At 35.9% G+C, this 15,056-nt stretch overlaps 1 protein-coding gene across 5 annotated transcripts in view; it reads right to left on the reverse strand.

Annotated features, from left to right (window-relative positions):
• Window positions 1-15,056, reverse strand: part of MAPK10 (mitogen-activated protein kinase 10) — a 273,125-nt gene that overhangs the window by 43,333 nt on the left and 214,736 nt on the right. For 4 of the 5 annotated variants that reach the window (XM_023750290.1, XM_006084581.3, XM_006084583.3 and 1 more), the window contains exons 10-11: window positions 5,511-5,693; window positions 2,892-3,016 (exon numbers count right to left, since the gene is read on the reverse strand). In XM_023750290.1, coding sequence (XP_023606058.1) covers window positions 2,892-3,016; window positions 5,511-5,693 — 308 coding nt within the window. The remainder of the gene's footprint in view (window positions 1-2,891; window positions 3,017-5,510; window positions 5,694-15,056) is intronic. The other variant, XM_023750291.1, reaches the window with a different exon arrangement.

The raw sequence follows: 15,056 nt of genomic DNA on the forward strand, positions 1-15,056 counted from the left end.
TTTCATACTTCCATTTATTTGGATTATAGAGACACACTAGAGTTTACTTTGTGAAATAGTCTTGTCAGTCCTGGCAGGAAACTTGTGATTCCATTATAGCTTTGCCATGTGTCTGTAAAGCACGGTCATCATACTTTAAATATATATTCCCATGCAATAACAAAGGCACGAATTCTAAGGGTATTGCAGAAAGCATAGCAATCACTGCTTCTAACATCCTTAGTTGTGACCTCTTGATACGTTCCATAGAGCAATAAACTAACCTTGCCCAAGGGTCAGGATTCCAACCCATTCACTGCAACACGTCTAGATGTAAAATGTTTACCCTCGTCTGACTAATGATCTTAGTCAAGGTGCTAAATACTTGCTTGTTCTGTGTATTAATCGATCCCTTTTCCTTGACCTTCAGGCTCTATCAGATCCTTCTCCTAAAATTCATACGTCTTGTGTTGTTGCTATCCTTGCCCCAACATGATAATATTGACATGGTTGAAAGTTTAGTACCCTAAGTTTCATCTCTTTATCCTTCAAATGAATTTTCATAAAGAATTAAAATAAGTTTAAAAACTCATTGAAACTATTCATTAATATACTGTTATAGGTTCTAAGCAACCATCTCTTCTATAGGCAACATAATTACAAGCGAATTACAAATGCAGACTTTATGACCCCAATTAAACACTAGCCACAATCCATTAAAACAGATTGCATACATTACACTAGCCCAGTGATGGCGAACCTATGACACGCGTGTCAGAGGTGACACACGAACTCATTTTTTTTGGTTGATTTTTCTTTGTTAAATGGCATTTCAATATATAAAATAAATATCAAAAATATAAATCTTTGTTTTACTATGGTTGCAAATATCAAAAAATTTCTGTATGTGACATGGCACCAGAGTTAAGTTAGGGTTTTTCAAAATGCTGACACGCCGAGCTCAAAAGGTTCGCCATCACTGGTCTAGATCTAAGAAAAGTATGCCACATGATTTGAACTACCAAAACCAACAAGGAGCAACAATTTCAAATAATGTATGTTTGCCTCAAAAATTTATCAACATAACCTAAAATATTTTCTTGAAAATCATCACAGAAAAAATTCTGGGACTATACTTAATTGTCCCATACACATACATTATACTCTATCTTACTTATTTCATTACTTTATTCTACCCCAAGAACACCCTTAAAAGCATTTCCCAAGAGTGAGAGATTGAAAAAGACTATTTTTTTTTTAGTTGTAAGAACATTAATTTTTTAGTTCTAAGAGCATTGTAATTTAAGTATTTAATTTTAGGGCTTTTATTTTGTAAAACTCAAGCAACTAAAAATTAATTTGAAACAAAATGAAGTTACATTGCTGTAAAAGTGCTGAGGAGGGCAGATCTTAAGAAAATGTCATCAAGGATTGCACACCCGTCTCCAGAATTGGAAGACTAATTTATCACCGAAGTGTCTCTGAAATGTGTGACTGCTTAAGGATTGGGTTACTATGAGAAGTAGATTTTTAAATGCTATGTCTATAAAATTTGATTCTACCTACTCCTCACTCCCATCTATCACATCTCACTTCTCCAATGAAGAATGAAAGGGTGCCCTAGCTGGTTTGGCTCAGTGGATAGAGCATCAGCCTGCGGACTGAAGGGTCCTGGGTTTGATTCCAGTCAGGCTCCATCCCCAGTGTAGGGCATGTATGGGGCATGTAGGAGGCAGCCGATGGATGTTTCTCTCTCATCATTGATGTTTCTATCTCTCTCCCCCTCTCCCTTCCTCTCTGAAATCAATAAAAAAAATTTTTTTAAAAGAATGAAAGGGTAAGAACTATGTCAGTTTGAATCTAGCATCTCTGACATGGGCAAGCACAAAATGAAATTGAAACAAAGCAAAACTATGCTGGAGCAAGATTAACTTGGGGTAGAAGAAAGGATGCAAGAGAAAAAAACAAAAAGAGCATTCCAAATAGAAGATTAAGAACCAATTCAAATAAAATAATTTGAAGGTATTATGTGAAATAAAATGAGATAATTTAGTACAGGTGTTCTAAGAATTTGAAGAGATTTTGATGTTTTGGGTACAAGGTAATATTGCTGATATTACCATTTAAAAGAGGGACAGAAGGGCATCTCCAATAGTAGCCCTGTAAACACACATGGGCAACAATACCAATACCCCATTTGCGCTGTACAGCCCTGATGCCACACAGAGAAAAGGAGAAAGGCAAAGATGTAAGAAAGTGATTGAAGATATTAAATGGCTGGAAAATAGTTTGTTTGTTTTTTAAAGAAAGAAAGAAGAGAGTTATGCTTCCAAGGGGATTCTTAAACTATGTCTAGATTTAAAATATGGAGATACATCTTATTGTGGTAGTCATTTTAGAATGAACCTGAAATACTGTCCTTATTGGAATATCCAATTTTCTCATCTAATTCATGCAAGGTTTCACAAAGCCACCAATGGCCTGGTGGAAGCTTTATAAATCTAAATGTTTTCAGTACTAAACTTTACTGAAGGCATCTTATTAAGGAAATAGAGGGAAAGTAACTTATCCTCTATCACATTTTCTGCTGCTTAGTTTGCCTCAGGAGAGGCTGATAATAAACACAAAGGAAGAGTTAACAATTTAACAAAAACAAATGCAAATATCTCATGGACCGCTAAGGTTTGTTGGACTAAATCACCATCTCTCACAGGAAATCCTGAAAAAGAAATACATTTAAAACACGGCTAGAAGAAAACTTTTAGAGGGGAAGTAATAAGTTTGTGACTTAGGGATTTCATGAAGGTCCTTGGTATGCTCGTTGGGTTTCTAATTCTCTCACTTTTTACCACTGAGCACCCGGTTACTATGATTTGTTTGTGGAAGGAAAGTAAAAGAAGCTTAGGCCTTACCGCCTCCACTTCAGCAGGGTCGTACCAGACGTTGATGTATGGATGCTGTAAGGCATCGTCCACTGATATCCTTTTGGCTGGGTCAATCACTAGCATCTTTGACAACAAGTCCCTGGCTTGGCTGGCTGAAATGACGAATAAGAAAAATAATTAATAAAATTTTTATTTTGGCAAGGACATTTGTCGGAGGAAGAGGAAATTAGGAAAACAAAGATTGCCTAGTGGTGTGGCTCAGTGGTTGATTGTCGACCTATGAACCAGGAGGTCAGTGTTCAATTCTTAGTCAGAGCACATACCCAGGTTGCAGGTTCAATCCTCAGTAGGGGGCATGTAGGAGGCAGCCAATTGATAATTCTCTCTTACCATTGATGTTTCTATCTCTCTCTCCCTCTCCCTTCCCTCTGAAGTCAATAAATATATAATAAAAAAAGAAAAAGAAAAAGAAATAAAAAAACAAGTAGTACCTTCATCCCCAAAATCAGATAACTTCACCTAGTGATTAGGGAAACATAAAATGAAACAATGAAATATGTTTTATCCAGCAGATTTGCAAAAATAAAAGATGGTGTAATGTCCAGGAACACCAAGTAATTTCATTCATGTTGGTGGGAATGTAAATTGATGCAGATTTTTAGGGAGCAAATTTGGCAGTATCTATTAAAGTTTAAAATGTGAATACCTTATGACTCAGCAGTTCCACTTTTACCTATTAGTATACAGTGTAGAGAAATGATTGCACATGTTCATGTAATGCACATAGAAGGGAAGTTCATTTCAGCATTGGTTATGGAATAAAAAAGTTTTAAAACAGTCTAAATTTCCATCTATAGAGCAACCAAATGACCTCTGATACAACTGTGCCATGGAATTGTATATGGCAATTTCAAAGAATGAGGTTGATCTATATATATATATTCACATGGACATGTTGTTAAGTGGGGGTTGGGGGGAGTTGCAGAATGATCCACAGATCTGCATATAGGCATAGATCTTCTTTGATCTGTATATAGACAATGTTGATCTTAAAAGCAGTAGATTTAGTAATGATTTAGACTATTGCCATTCAGAGAGCTGGTGGAGGCAGCTGAAGGAAGAAATGCAGCTGGGTAATGCCACAGACACAAAAACAATGCTGCACATTGAGGACACGCCGGATGAAAGTTTGGAGGAGATGGTAAGAGCCTGGGAAATAATAGTACATTGTAGTTTCCCTGTCTCATTTACATCCATAGTCGTTACAAATTAAGCTTTGAAATTAAATATGTAACTAATAGCCCTAACCGTTTGGCTCAGTGGATAGAGCATCGGCCTGTGGACTCAAGGGTCCCAGGTTCGATTCCGGTCAAGGGCATGTACCTTGGTTGCGGGCACATCCCCAGTGGGAATGTGCAGGAGGCAGCTGATCGATGTTTCTCTCTCATCGATGTTTCTAGCTCTCTATCCCTCTTCCTTCCTCTCTGTAAAAAAGCAATAAAATATATTTTAAATAAATAAATAAATATGTAACTAATATATTGCTCCCCCTGAATATTTGGGGTTAAATTTCAAAAGTATGTGTGTGTTTTTATAATGTATAGGATCATTTTCAATAATAATAAATACATTTATTATTTTTATATCTAACAGTTATTGAGTATTTATTGTGCCAGAATTTGAGCCCAGGCAGAAGGGAAATCTCAGAAATGTCCTGTTACAAAAAGAATTAGAAATTTATTTATATTATACTTTATAACTTTGCCAAATTCCTTGTCTCTATTCCTACGACTGAGGCATTATTATCCCAATTTTGTGGGTGAAGAAACTAAGATCTGTTACTAAAGTTCACAGCTATAGACAAAGTATTTGAAAAAATACTTATTAATGAAAGTGTTTATATTGAATATAAAATGTGTAGGTAAAATCCCATGTGTCACTCTAAATGGAAAAAAAAAGGTGACTAAGCATTCCCTAACATACAATAAAACTCAGACACCTGCTTCTCCAAGATTTTACAAAACAACTTGTGTTGAAAATATTTTCCAGGTAATAAAAAAGAATCGGAACAATGATTTTGATATGTTACATTGGTCCTTTAGTTACAGAACAAAATAGTTTTAAGATTCTAAATAAGCCCCATGAAATAATTAACCTGGACCACTGTTGCACACTTCAGTATTATCCTTCTCCCTGGATATCCAGTCAGTTCTAAAATCCTCACCACTTGCCCTTTGTAAGAAAGATCTTTTAAGAAATACCTCTCCTGAACCAGGATATCTCCCTGAATCAATCAGAACCCCTTGGAGGAATCCTAGAATGACCTGTCTCTAATTAATTTCCTACTGCATTCCCTCAACACCACACAGTCGTAATTATATTCATGATTGTAATTGTATTATATTACAGTTTGGATCCTCTTGCAATAAACACCATCATAAGGGAAGCCTCACTATTATAAAGATTTCCCAGCCTTACCCAATACTTGTTTCAAGTATAGTCAACACAATAAAATTCTAATACAATAAAAAAAAAGAAATACCTTTCCTTAAACTTAGGTAGTTCACGTTAGAGATATGTCTCTATCATTTGCATGTTTAGCCCATCGCCCACATAGCGGTTCTCAAGTATCCCTGGTGGGCTTACCTTTGAGTTTATTGTGCTCAGAATCCGCTGGGAAGAGGGAATCTGGAAAGAGCTTGGGAAAGGTGAGTCCTGCATACTTAGGCCGATTCTCCACATAATTTCTTACTGTGGGTTGCAATTTCTTCATGAATTCCGGACATGGTGTTCCTAGTTGCTCAATTACTTTGTTCCACTGGTCAATATCTGAGAATTGAATAGTTAAGGGCAAACAAAAGTACAGGCTACTACCTCTTGTCTTTCACTAGTTGGAAGACTAACTGCTTCTCAGAATCCTGAGCACTCAACACAACTGGAGTTTTAATAAGCAAAAAAGGACAAAAATGTAAAATCAGAATTGTAAGGCAATGGATCCTCTTAAAACTTTAAATTTACTTTGGGAACATATACACCATTGGCGAACTAGCACTACTTAACAAAATTGGATATCGTGAGATAGACTTTGGGTTGTAAACATGAAAATCTATTTAATAACACAAGAAGAATTTCTTATATTAAGATAAACTTCTATATAACCATGCAATTTAAAAGAGAAAAAATGTGACACATAATATTTTATCATGGAATTACCTCAATCATTTATTTACTAAAAATGACAAATGCACAAATATTTAAATAAGATTCATTTACATGTTTCTTGAATTCCTCTTAAGATTTTTTTCTTCCTTTCTCTACCAAATAAGAAGTTTCATCATCTGTTAATGTTTTCTACTCATATTCATTACTTGTGGAATTAATATAATTTTTGATTAGATAATCCATTAATTCCTAACCAAAGACTTAAAAAATTTCTCTATTTATCAAAGTAGTCACAGTCTCATACCTATTTTCTTGGTCATGTCCTGTCTCCCTGAATATTAAGACATGAGGGTAAGCATAGTACGTTCAATTTAAAATAACAGAATTGCATCCAAGTGCGTGTGTTTCAAAAGTACATTAAGCATGCGGAATTCTACAGGAAAAATATTGTTGCTATGAATATTAATATCCCCCCCAATTGGAGCTAGCTCTTTGATACTGAATGAGATTCTCTTTTTCATTTATTATTAGCATTTGTTATATCAGAGCTTTGTGAATGATAAATACCACTAATGAAAACTCTGAAGAACTGGAAAAAACTGATTTGAATGAAATCCCTTCGCCACGTGTCAATGAATGATAAAAGCCTTAGAAATTCTTCTTAAATCCAATACCACAGGAAGTGTTACCTTTGCATTATTTATTCTTTTACAACTCTATCCTTTAAAAATAAGTTAATTCATTCATTTCTGCTAATGTAATTTGCAACAGTTCAGGGAACTTACCATAATATTACTTAATTGAGGTTTGTAAACTCCTTATCCTTAGCTATTCAATACAGTTGGACTAAAAAAGATCAGCAGTCCTGACAAAAAACATGAACTATATTTAACAAACATAATATATAATGCAAACAAAGTAGATAGGATATTGCACAGAGATAAAATTAAGTTAATTTGCAAATCTACTTCCTTTGTAATTTGACTGTATAAAATTTAAATTATTATACATTCTCTTAGTTACTGGGATGAAAAAAAATGTATGATTGAGTAATATCAAGAAATGAAGTGAAAGGGAAAAAAATTAAATAATATTCATGAGAATATTGTAGTAAGTCAGAATAATTAGAAATAAAAGAGCTAAAAATGTTACAAAAGATTAAAGTTAAAAGTTACTCTTACACAAAAACTTACATTAGTATTATAGATAAAATTAAGCTTGAACTATTTAAACATATTTAAATAGAAAGTGTTAGTACAGCTAAATAAATCTCAAGGGCTTGTTTTGTAAATTATGAAAAGAGGTCTACTCTCAAATAAAGTTAGGTTATCAAGACCTACCAAGCTATCATTTAATCACTGGTCAAACTTACTTAGGATTTTACAGATGATATCAACCTAAAAATAGAGGCAAAGAAGCTATCATGTTTTCTGTAAAGGTATCATTAAAAAAGGGGCAAGATACTCCAACCCACTATTATATTCTAGTTACATTTAACTAGAGTTGTAGAGTTATTCAGTAAAAAATTTATTGCTTTTAAAGTAGTGTTCCCCAAACTATTCCATGTTATTTTTAGAGCAAAGTTTAAGGAAAGTCAGATAGTGTGAAATTTGTTAAAACAAGAACAGTTGAAATGTTTCTTTTTATAAGTTACGAGAGGCCCAATGCACGAAATTCATGCAAGGGGCTCAGCCCTCGCAACTGTGGCAGCTTGCCTCAGCCCTCACAGCCCCGGCTTCGTCCAGAAGGTCATCCGGAAGGATGACCGGAAGGTCATTTGGTTGTCTGGTCTAATTAGCATATTACACTTTTATTATTATAGATAATTAGAGCCTACAGAAGCACTTAATGAATTTTTCTACTTGAGATTGCCTTTTAGATAAAACACAATAATGGTCCTTAATGTAATAGTTTACAAAACATAAGGAGGCAAGAATCTTTATTGTCCATAAAGTACTTGAATGTTAATACTTCAAATATAAAGATGATATAGGCATCTGTAAAAGTTTGTGTCTTTATTTTAATTGATCTATTTTAAGTTCTTTCTCCCCATACATGAAATTAGTGTTAGTGCTTCTTTTCCAGATGTTCACAGGATCTCAACATGAACAACCTTGTCCAACTATATTTCTTTAACCACATGATTTTCCTCTATAATAATTATTAACCAAATAGAAGCCAAGACTAGAAGTCATATCTCCTGACTTTAAGTCCAATGCTTGTTGCCATAATTCCAGTAAGAAAAAGAGCAAGTTTGAAATTTATCTGATAGAAATTGTTTTAATTTGGCCATAAAATTGATGGTATGTTTGTCATAAGTAGTTCCCTTAAAGAATGTCTCTGAAATCGCCTCCTTAGTTTGCCAGGTCAACATATTCACCTAAAACAATTAATTTTTATTAATATTTTAAGTAAAAAAAAGATGATACATATTTTAAAAATTTTAATCAACAGATTTCCACATGGTTACATTTTTTAAATATATAAAATATTAACTGATTTTTGTGCTTATGTATGAATGTTAACATGTAAATATTTTTTAAAGAATGGCCAAAAGTGCCCTAACCGGTTTGGCTCAGTGGATAGAGTGTCAGCCTGCGGACTCAAGGGTCCCAGGTTCGATTCCGGTTAAGGGCATGTGCCTTGGTTGCAGGCACATACCCAGTGGGGAGTGTGCAGGAGGCAGCTGATCGATGTTTCTAACTCTCTATCCCTTTCCCTTCCTCTCAGTAAAAAAATCAATAAAATATATTTTTTTAAAAAAAGAATGGCCAAAAGTAATTTTGTGAAAGGATTTATTTGCTTTAGAACTCATAAGTCATTACTATCATTTTTTGTTGTTGTTAAGCCGCACCCAAGGATATTTTTTCCATTGCATTTTAGAGAGTGGAAAGGAATGAAGGAGGGGAAGAGGAGAGAAAGAGAGAGAGAAACATCGATGTGAGACACATTGATTGGTTGCCTCCCCCACAAGCCCCGATGAGGGCAAGGGCTAAAACCTGCAACCCCAATACATGCCCTTGACCGAGAATCAAAACTGTAACCCTCCAGCGCCAGGGCCATTATTTTTATACTGTATGAATATAGATCTGAATATTTACAGAGTCCAGTCTGTGCAGCTATTAAAAAAACAATAAATATGTTTTATATTTTTTATTTACTATTTCAGTAAGAAATTATCACCCTTAACATATTTGTCAAAGGCATTTAAAAAATATCATTTTATAGGAGTTATTGACACTAAATTTCTCATCTAATTCTAAATTCACTACATAAAACTAGTCATATTATAAAAAGTTTGACTTTCTAGAGTATGATAAGACAAGATAATGTGCAAATATTGACTATTAACTAATGTCTTCAGTAAAAAGTATTGTAATAGATGAATAAAACAAAGTAAATATGGATTGTAAAAACGATTTTTTTAAATATTAAGATTGAAAATTCTTTGTTAATTTTATCATTTAGCAAAAAGCTTACATTCCATGTACCCCTTCTACTTTAACTTCATTGTTGGGGAACTTTCTAAAACATATCACAAACTGCCTTGAACATAATGTATGAAAAATACCTTATCTTTTAATGAGTATTTTAAGCCATAATTATGAACATAATTTATACAATGCACATTTAAGCATTCAGAAACTACAAAGTGGATTCAAAAAGAGTATTTAATGGTCTCATTCTACTATGCCCTTCAAAAAACTGTATCTTCTTTTATGCTTTCTTCCATAGTCGATTACTTTTTGTTATTATGAATACGGTTTCCAGAGTTAATGACTTCATAAATTCAGACTTGCTTTCTCCCCTAATTGAAGCCTTATAGACAATATTTTGTGCAAAGTTTTCTGACACCTATTTGAAACTAAAGAATATCAGTGTTTATCTCCAAATTCTTAACTATGTTTTAAAAAATATGTTGCCAAAGAATAGTTTCAAGGGAGGTTATTTTATCTGTCAAGCCATCCATCTGCCTAGGCTCTGTGTTGAGCATTATGGTTTTATGTCAGTCCTGTAGGAAAGAATATTGCAACCAATTAGTAATTTCCACAATGAATATGCAATAAGGAAGTGGAGGCATGCATGCCATGTGTTAGGCATCATGATATAAAACTGTGGTTCCCCAATTTGAATATTCATAACATAGGGAAATTACAAAATACAGACCCTTCCACTCTTCCCATTGATCTACATAATTCTGAGTCCACAGATCTGATATATTATTACTAAAAAGAACATCAATAGTAATTGCAATCCAGATGGCTTCTGGACTATATTTTGAGAAATAACAATGTAGAATATACTATCAGTAGTTTGTCAATTACTAAATCCAGATATAAAAATTAAATACTAACCTGTTTCAGTTTATGATGCAAGTTAAAATAGCTTTAAATTCAGCAAAAGTTTAAAACCACACCTATCTATATATATATAAAAAGGCAGTAACTGTGACGACCGAAACAACTGGTCGACTGAACAGCAGGCTGTGTGGGGTGACCAGGCCAGCAGGGGGGGGGGTTAGTGAGGGGCGACCAGGCTGGCGGGGGAGGGGGGTAGTGAGGGACAACCAAATGACCGAACAGCCGGCTGTGTTGGGAGACCAGGCCAGCAGTGGGGGCAGTGAGGGATGACCAGATGAATGAACAGCAGGCTGCGTGGGGGTTCCCAGGCCGGCAAGGGGGGCAGTGAAGGGATGACCTAGCCCAGCAGGGGGGGCAGTGAGGGGAGACCAGGCCCGCGGGGGGGGGCAGTTGGGGATGACCAGGCTGGCGGGGGGGGGACAGTTAGGGGTGACTAGGCTGGCAGAGGGGGGCAGTTAGGGGCAAACAGGCTGGCACAAGTGAGCAGTTAGGAGCCAGTGGTCCAGGATTGTGAGAGGGATGTCGGACATCCCCCGAGGAGTCCCAGGTTGAAGTGGGTGCAGGCTGGGCTGAGGGGATCCCTCTGTGCATAAATTTCATGCACCGGGCCTCTAGTATTTAATGAAAAATTTAGGGGTCATTCACCTGAAAATATTCAGGAAAAGAAAAATTCTAATCTCATTTTCCCATGTAACTTTCCTGAAAAGACCTTGGGAATCTACAGCAAGTGGCAAATTTAGGCTCCCAGGAGAGGGAGAAGTATTCCACCCATCATAATCTAGGGAAAGATTGAGATTATATTATGCTTTTACCTGTGGGTGCTACAAACAGAAAATACAAACACTGCTCAATATAAAGTCCAAAATATTTGACAATTTATTTCAGTAATTGCTTCATATTTTCTCTATGATAAAATTTGCTCTCAGAAGAATTCTTCTGAGGATGACAAGTTTAAAGATCAGGATAGAAATATATATGTAAAAGAGTTCTGCATCTAGATTTTCATGATTATGTTTTGAGTTGTTTTGCTCCTTTAAAAATATTTTTACTTTTTCTTTGTTACTTAAAAATATTCTTTTCCTCTCAAAAATCCCCCTCAAATTCTGATAACATGAAGTATGGATAAGTGACTTAATATGCAGTAGTGAACTAGCACTTGTTTTCATTATAAATGACCATAGCAAGAGGAAACATTATGAGCCAGAACACATCCAAAAGTCAAAGCTGACCATTTGAGTAGAAGACTATTTGTTCACTGGCGCAGATTGCTATTGGGATACTGTGGGACATGAAATATCCAAAGGCTGGTATTTGGAACATGACATATATGGATCTTACTATAATCTATTTATTATTATGATCTGTATTTACATATAAAGCAAAAACTGGAGTGACATTTCACATATAAGAAAATTGAGTATATATTAATTAATATGTGTCACAATGGTAGACTTCTCATTAACATATTAAAGGTTAATCTTTGGTTAATCTCTCATTTGCATAGGACCCTTGTAAGACTCTGTACCTAATTTTGTATTTATGATGTTAATTATTTTTTGTACATAACACCCTCTTCAAATTGTATGCCATTCTCACCTTTCGACCTGAATGCATTTTCAAACTGGGAAGAGGCTTTGGAGAACATTTAATTTGACATCTGTGTTTTATAATTGAAAACTATCAATGTCCTTTTAACATTGGTAAATAAAATGATCTTAAACAAAGGCGCTTACACAAATAGTTTCTAACACTAACAGAAAAATAGATTTCTATTTAAGGGAGTTGTAGATCTGTGAGGCTCTCTCTGGAAGATTACATCCATTGCTGGGTAAAAGGGAGGTTAAGAAGGTACAGTCAAGTTTATATGAGATCAAGAACACATGCTATTTTGTTAGGCATACCTGATAAAACATTTATGTTTAAACTTTTTTAAAAAGCAGGAGAGCGCTAACCGGTTTTGCTCAGTGGATAGAGCGTTGGCCTGCAGGCTGAAGGGTCTCGGATTCAATTCTGGTCAAGGGCCTATACCTTGTACTTCGGTTTCAAACTCACAGCTTTGGTGGGGGCATGCGGGAGGCAACCAATCAATGTGTCTTTCTCACATCGGTATTTCTCTCTCTCCCCCTCTTCCTTCCACTCTCTCTAAAAATTAATGAAAAAAAAATGTCCTCAGGTGAGGATTAAAAAAAAAAAGCAGGAGGCAATATATGCATTTTGATCTTCCATATCCCTTAGGCATTATCACCTTGTAATATATTGTGCCTTTTATTGTAAATTTCATGATGTCAAGAATTTCATGTCGTCATTATTTTCATGATGACAGTTTTGTTATTGATATAACCCTGGAGACAAAAAGTGCCCATCACACAGTAGGTGCTCAAAAATTATTTGTTGAATAAATGGAATATCTACTTTACATCCAATCAGAATTTTTTTTTATGGAGATAATTTTTTTAAAAAAGGGGGAGAGAAAATGTTTAAGGAAACAAAAGTTGAGAAATTCCAGGAATTGGAGATAGGTTGGAATTCAAGAAATACAGCGAATCCTAAGAGAGATAAATAAAAAGAAACACACACCTAGTCACATGGTAGAGAAACAGCAGAAAACCAAAGATAAAAAAAAGAAAGAAAGAAAGAAGAAAGAAAGAAAGAAAGAAAGAAAGAAAGAAAACCAAAGATAAAAAAAAGAAAGAAAGAAAGAAGAAAGAAAGAAAGAAAGAAAGAAAGAAAGAAAGAAAGAAAGAAAGAAAGAAAGAAAGAAAGAAAGAAATGTAAATGAAGTCAGAAAAACAAATGGGGGCTATCTTCAAAGATGACTATTACAACAACAGCTAGTCACCAGCAATATTGTAAACAAAAAGTCAGTGGAATAATATTTTTTAAATGTTGGAAAAAATGTTGGAATAATATTTTTTTAAAAGTCAATCTCTAATTCTATATCCAACTAAACTATTTTTAAAGTAAAGGAACCCAATTTAAAAATAGAGTTTTATCATCAAAGACTCCCACCATAAAAATCTTCTAAAGCAGGTACTTCAGGAAGAAAGAAAATAATCTCAAAATAAAGGACCAAATTGCAAGTAGTGGTAAGCCAAATAAATGATAATCAAAAGGGTGAATCTAAACAAACTCTATCTATAATACAATAAAATTATAATATTGTCAATTTATTAGGCTAAAAATGAGAACAAAAATATTAGTGTGTGCTAATATCCTTATGTGCTCAAGAGAAGGATTTTTAAATGTCTTAATTAAAATAGCAATTTTCCACAAATGGTACTATAGATATAAACCAATTCCAATATAACTACCAGTAGCAATATTTTTAGAAAAGTTGACTAGCCAATTTTAACATTTGTATGAAAGAGCAATAACTCATTAATAGTTAAGATACTCCTGAAAAATACAAAAAAGGGTTTTATCTCTACCTGATATAACCCATAGTACACATTTGTATTCATTAAGAAAGGGTGGTAGTAATATAGACTCAGACAAAAATATCAGACTATAACAGCTCTCCCCCAATATGTGGAAACTTATGATAAGGACAGCCTTATAGATCAGTGAAAGAATACATTGATCAATAAATGGAAGTAAAATAAAATAAATGGGATCCCTCTTTCACACCATACACAAAAATTAATGACAAGTGGACTAAAGGCTTTTAAATGTAAAAAGTTAAACTTTAAAATATTCGTAGTAAAATTACAAGACAAAACAAAGGCATCAAAGATTTCTTAAACTAGATATAAACATACATAAACCATAAAAAACATTGCCAAATTTCAAAATCACTATAAAATGAAATGGAAAAATAATCTATAATGGAGAAAATATTTGCAACACAAACTGCCAAAAATTAGGTGACCAATTATATAAAGAAATCCTCATCTATATATATAAAAAGCCAGCAACCACAATGCCATAAAGACCAGAACAACCAGTTGCTATGATGCTCACTGCGGCCAGCAAACCGGCCCGACCAGGGGGTGGGGCCTACCAGCCAACCTCCCGCGGCCTCTCCCCCCAGCCAGCTCCGCCCCTGATCGGCCTCTCCCACCCTGATTGAGGGTGGGGTGGCCAGCCAACACCCCCCACGGCCCTTCCCCCAGGCCAGCCCACCCCTGATTGGCCCACAGCCCCACCCTCCAGCCAGCCCCACCCCTGATTGCCCCCCCACACCAAGAGAGGGATGGGCTGGCGGCCAACCTCCTGCAGCCCTCCCCCCAGCCAGCCCCACCCCCGATGGGCTCCCACCACCCCTATCGGCCTGAAGTCCCTCCCCCCAGCTACCTCACCCCTGATCAACACCACTAACCCAATAGGGGATGGGGCCAGCAAGCCAACCTCCTGCAGCCCCTCCCCCTGGCCATCCCCACCCCAGTTTGCCCCCCCAACCCTGATCAGGGGCAGGGCCAGCCAGCCAACTGCCTGCAGGCCCTCCACCTGGCCAGCTCCACCCCCAATGGGCCCCCACTACCCCGATAGGCCTGTGGGCCCCTCCCCCAAGCCAGCTCTGCCCCTGATCACTCCCCACTCACACCAATCAGGGGTGGGGCTGGCCGAACAACCTCCCATAGCCCTTTTCCACAGCCAGCCCCACCTCCAATCGGGCCCCCTTCACTCCAATTGGGGCAAAGCCCACCGGCCCACCTCTTGAAATCTCCTT

The sequence above is a fragment of the Myotis lucifugus genome, unplaced genomic scaffold, assembly GCF_000147115.1.
Source record: "Myotis lucifugus unplaced genomic scaffold, Myoluc2.0 scaffold_12, whole genome shotgun sequence".
Taxonomy (NCBI): Eukaryota; Metazoa; Chordata; class Mammalia; order Chiroptera; family Vespertilionidae; genus Myotis; species Myotis lucifugus.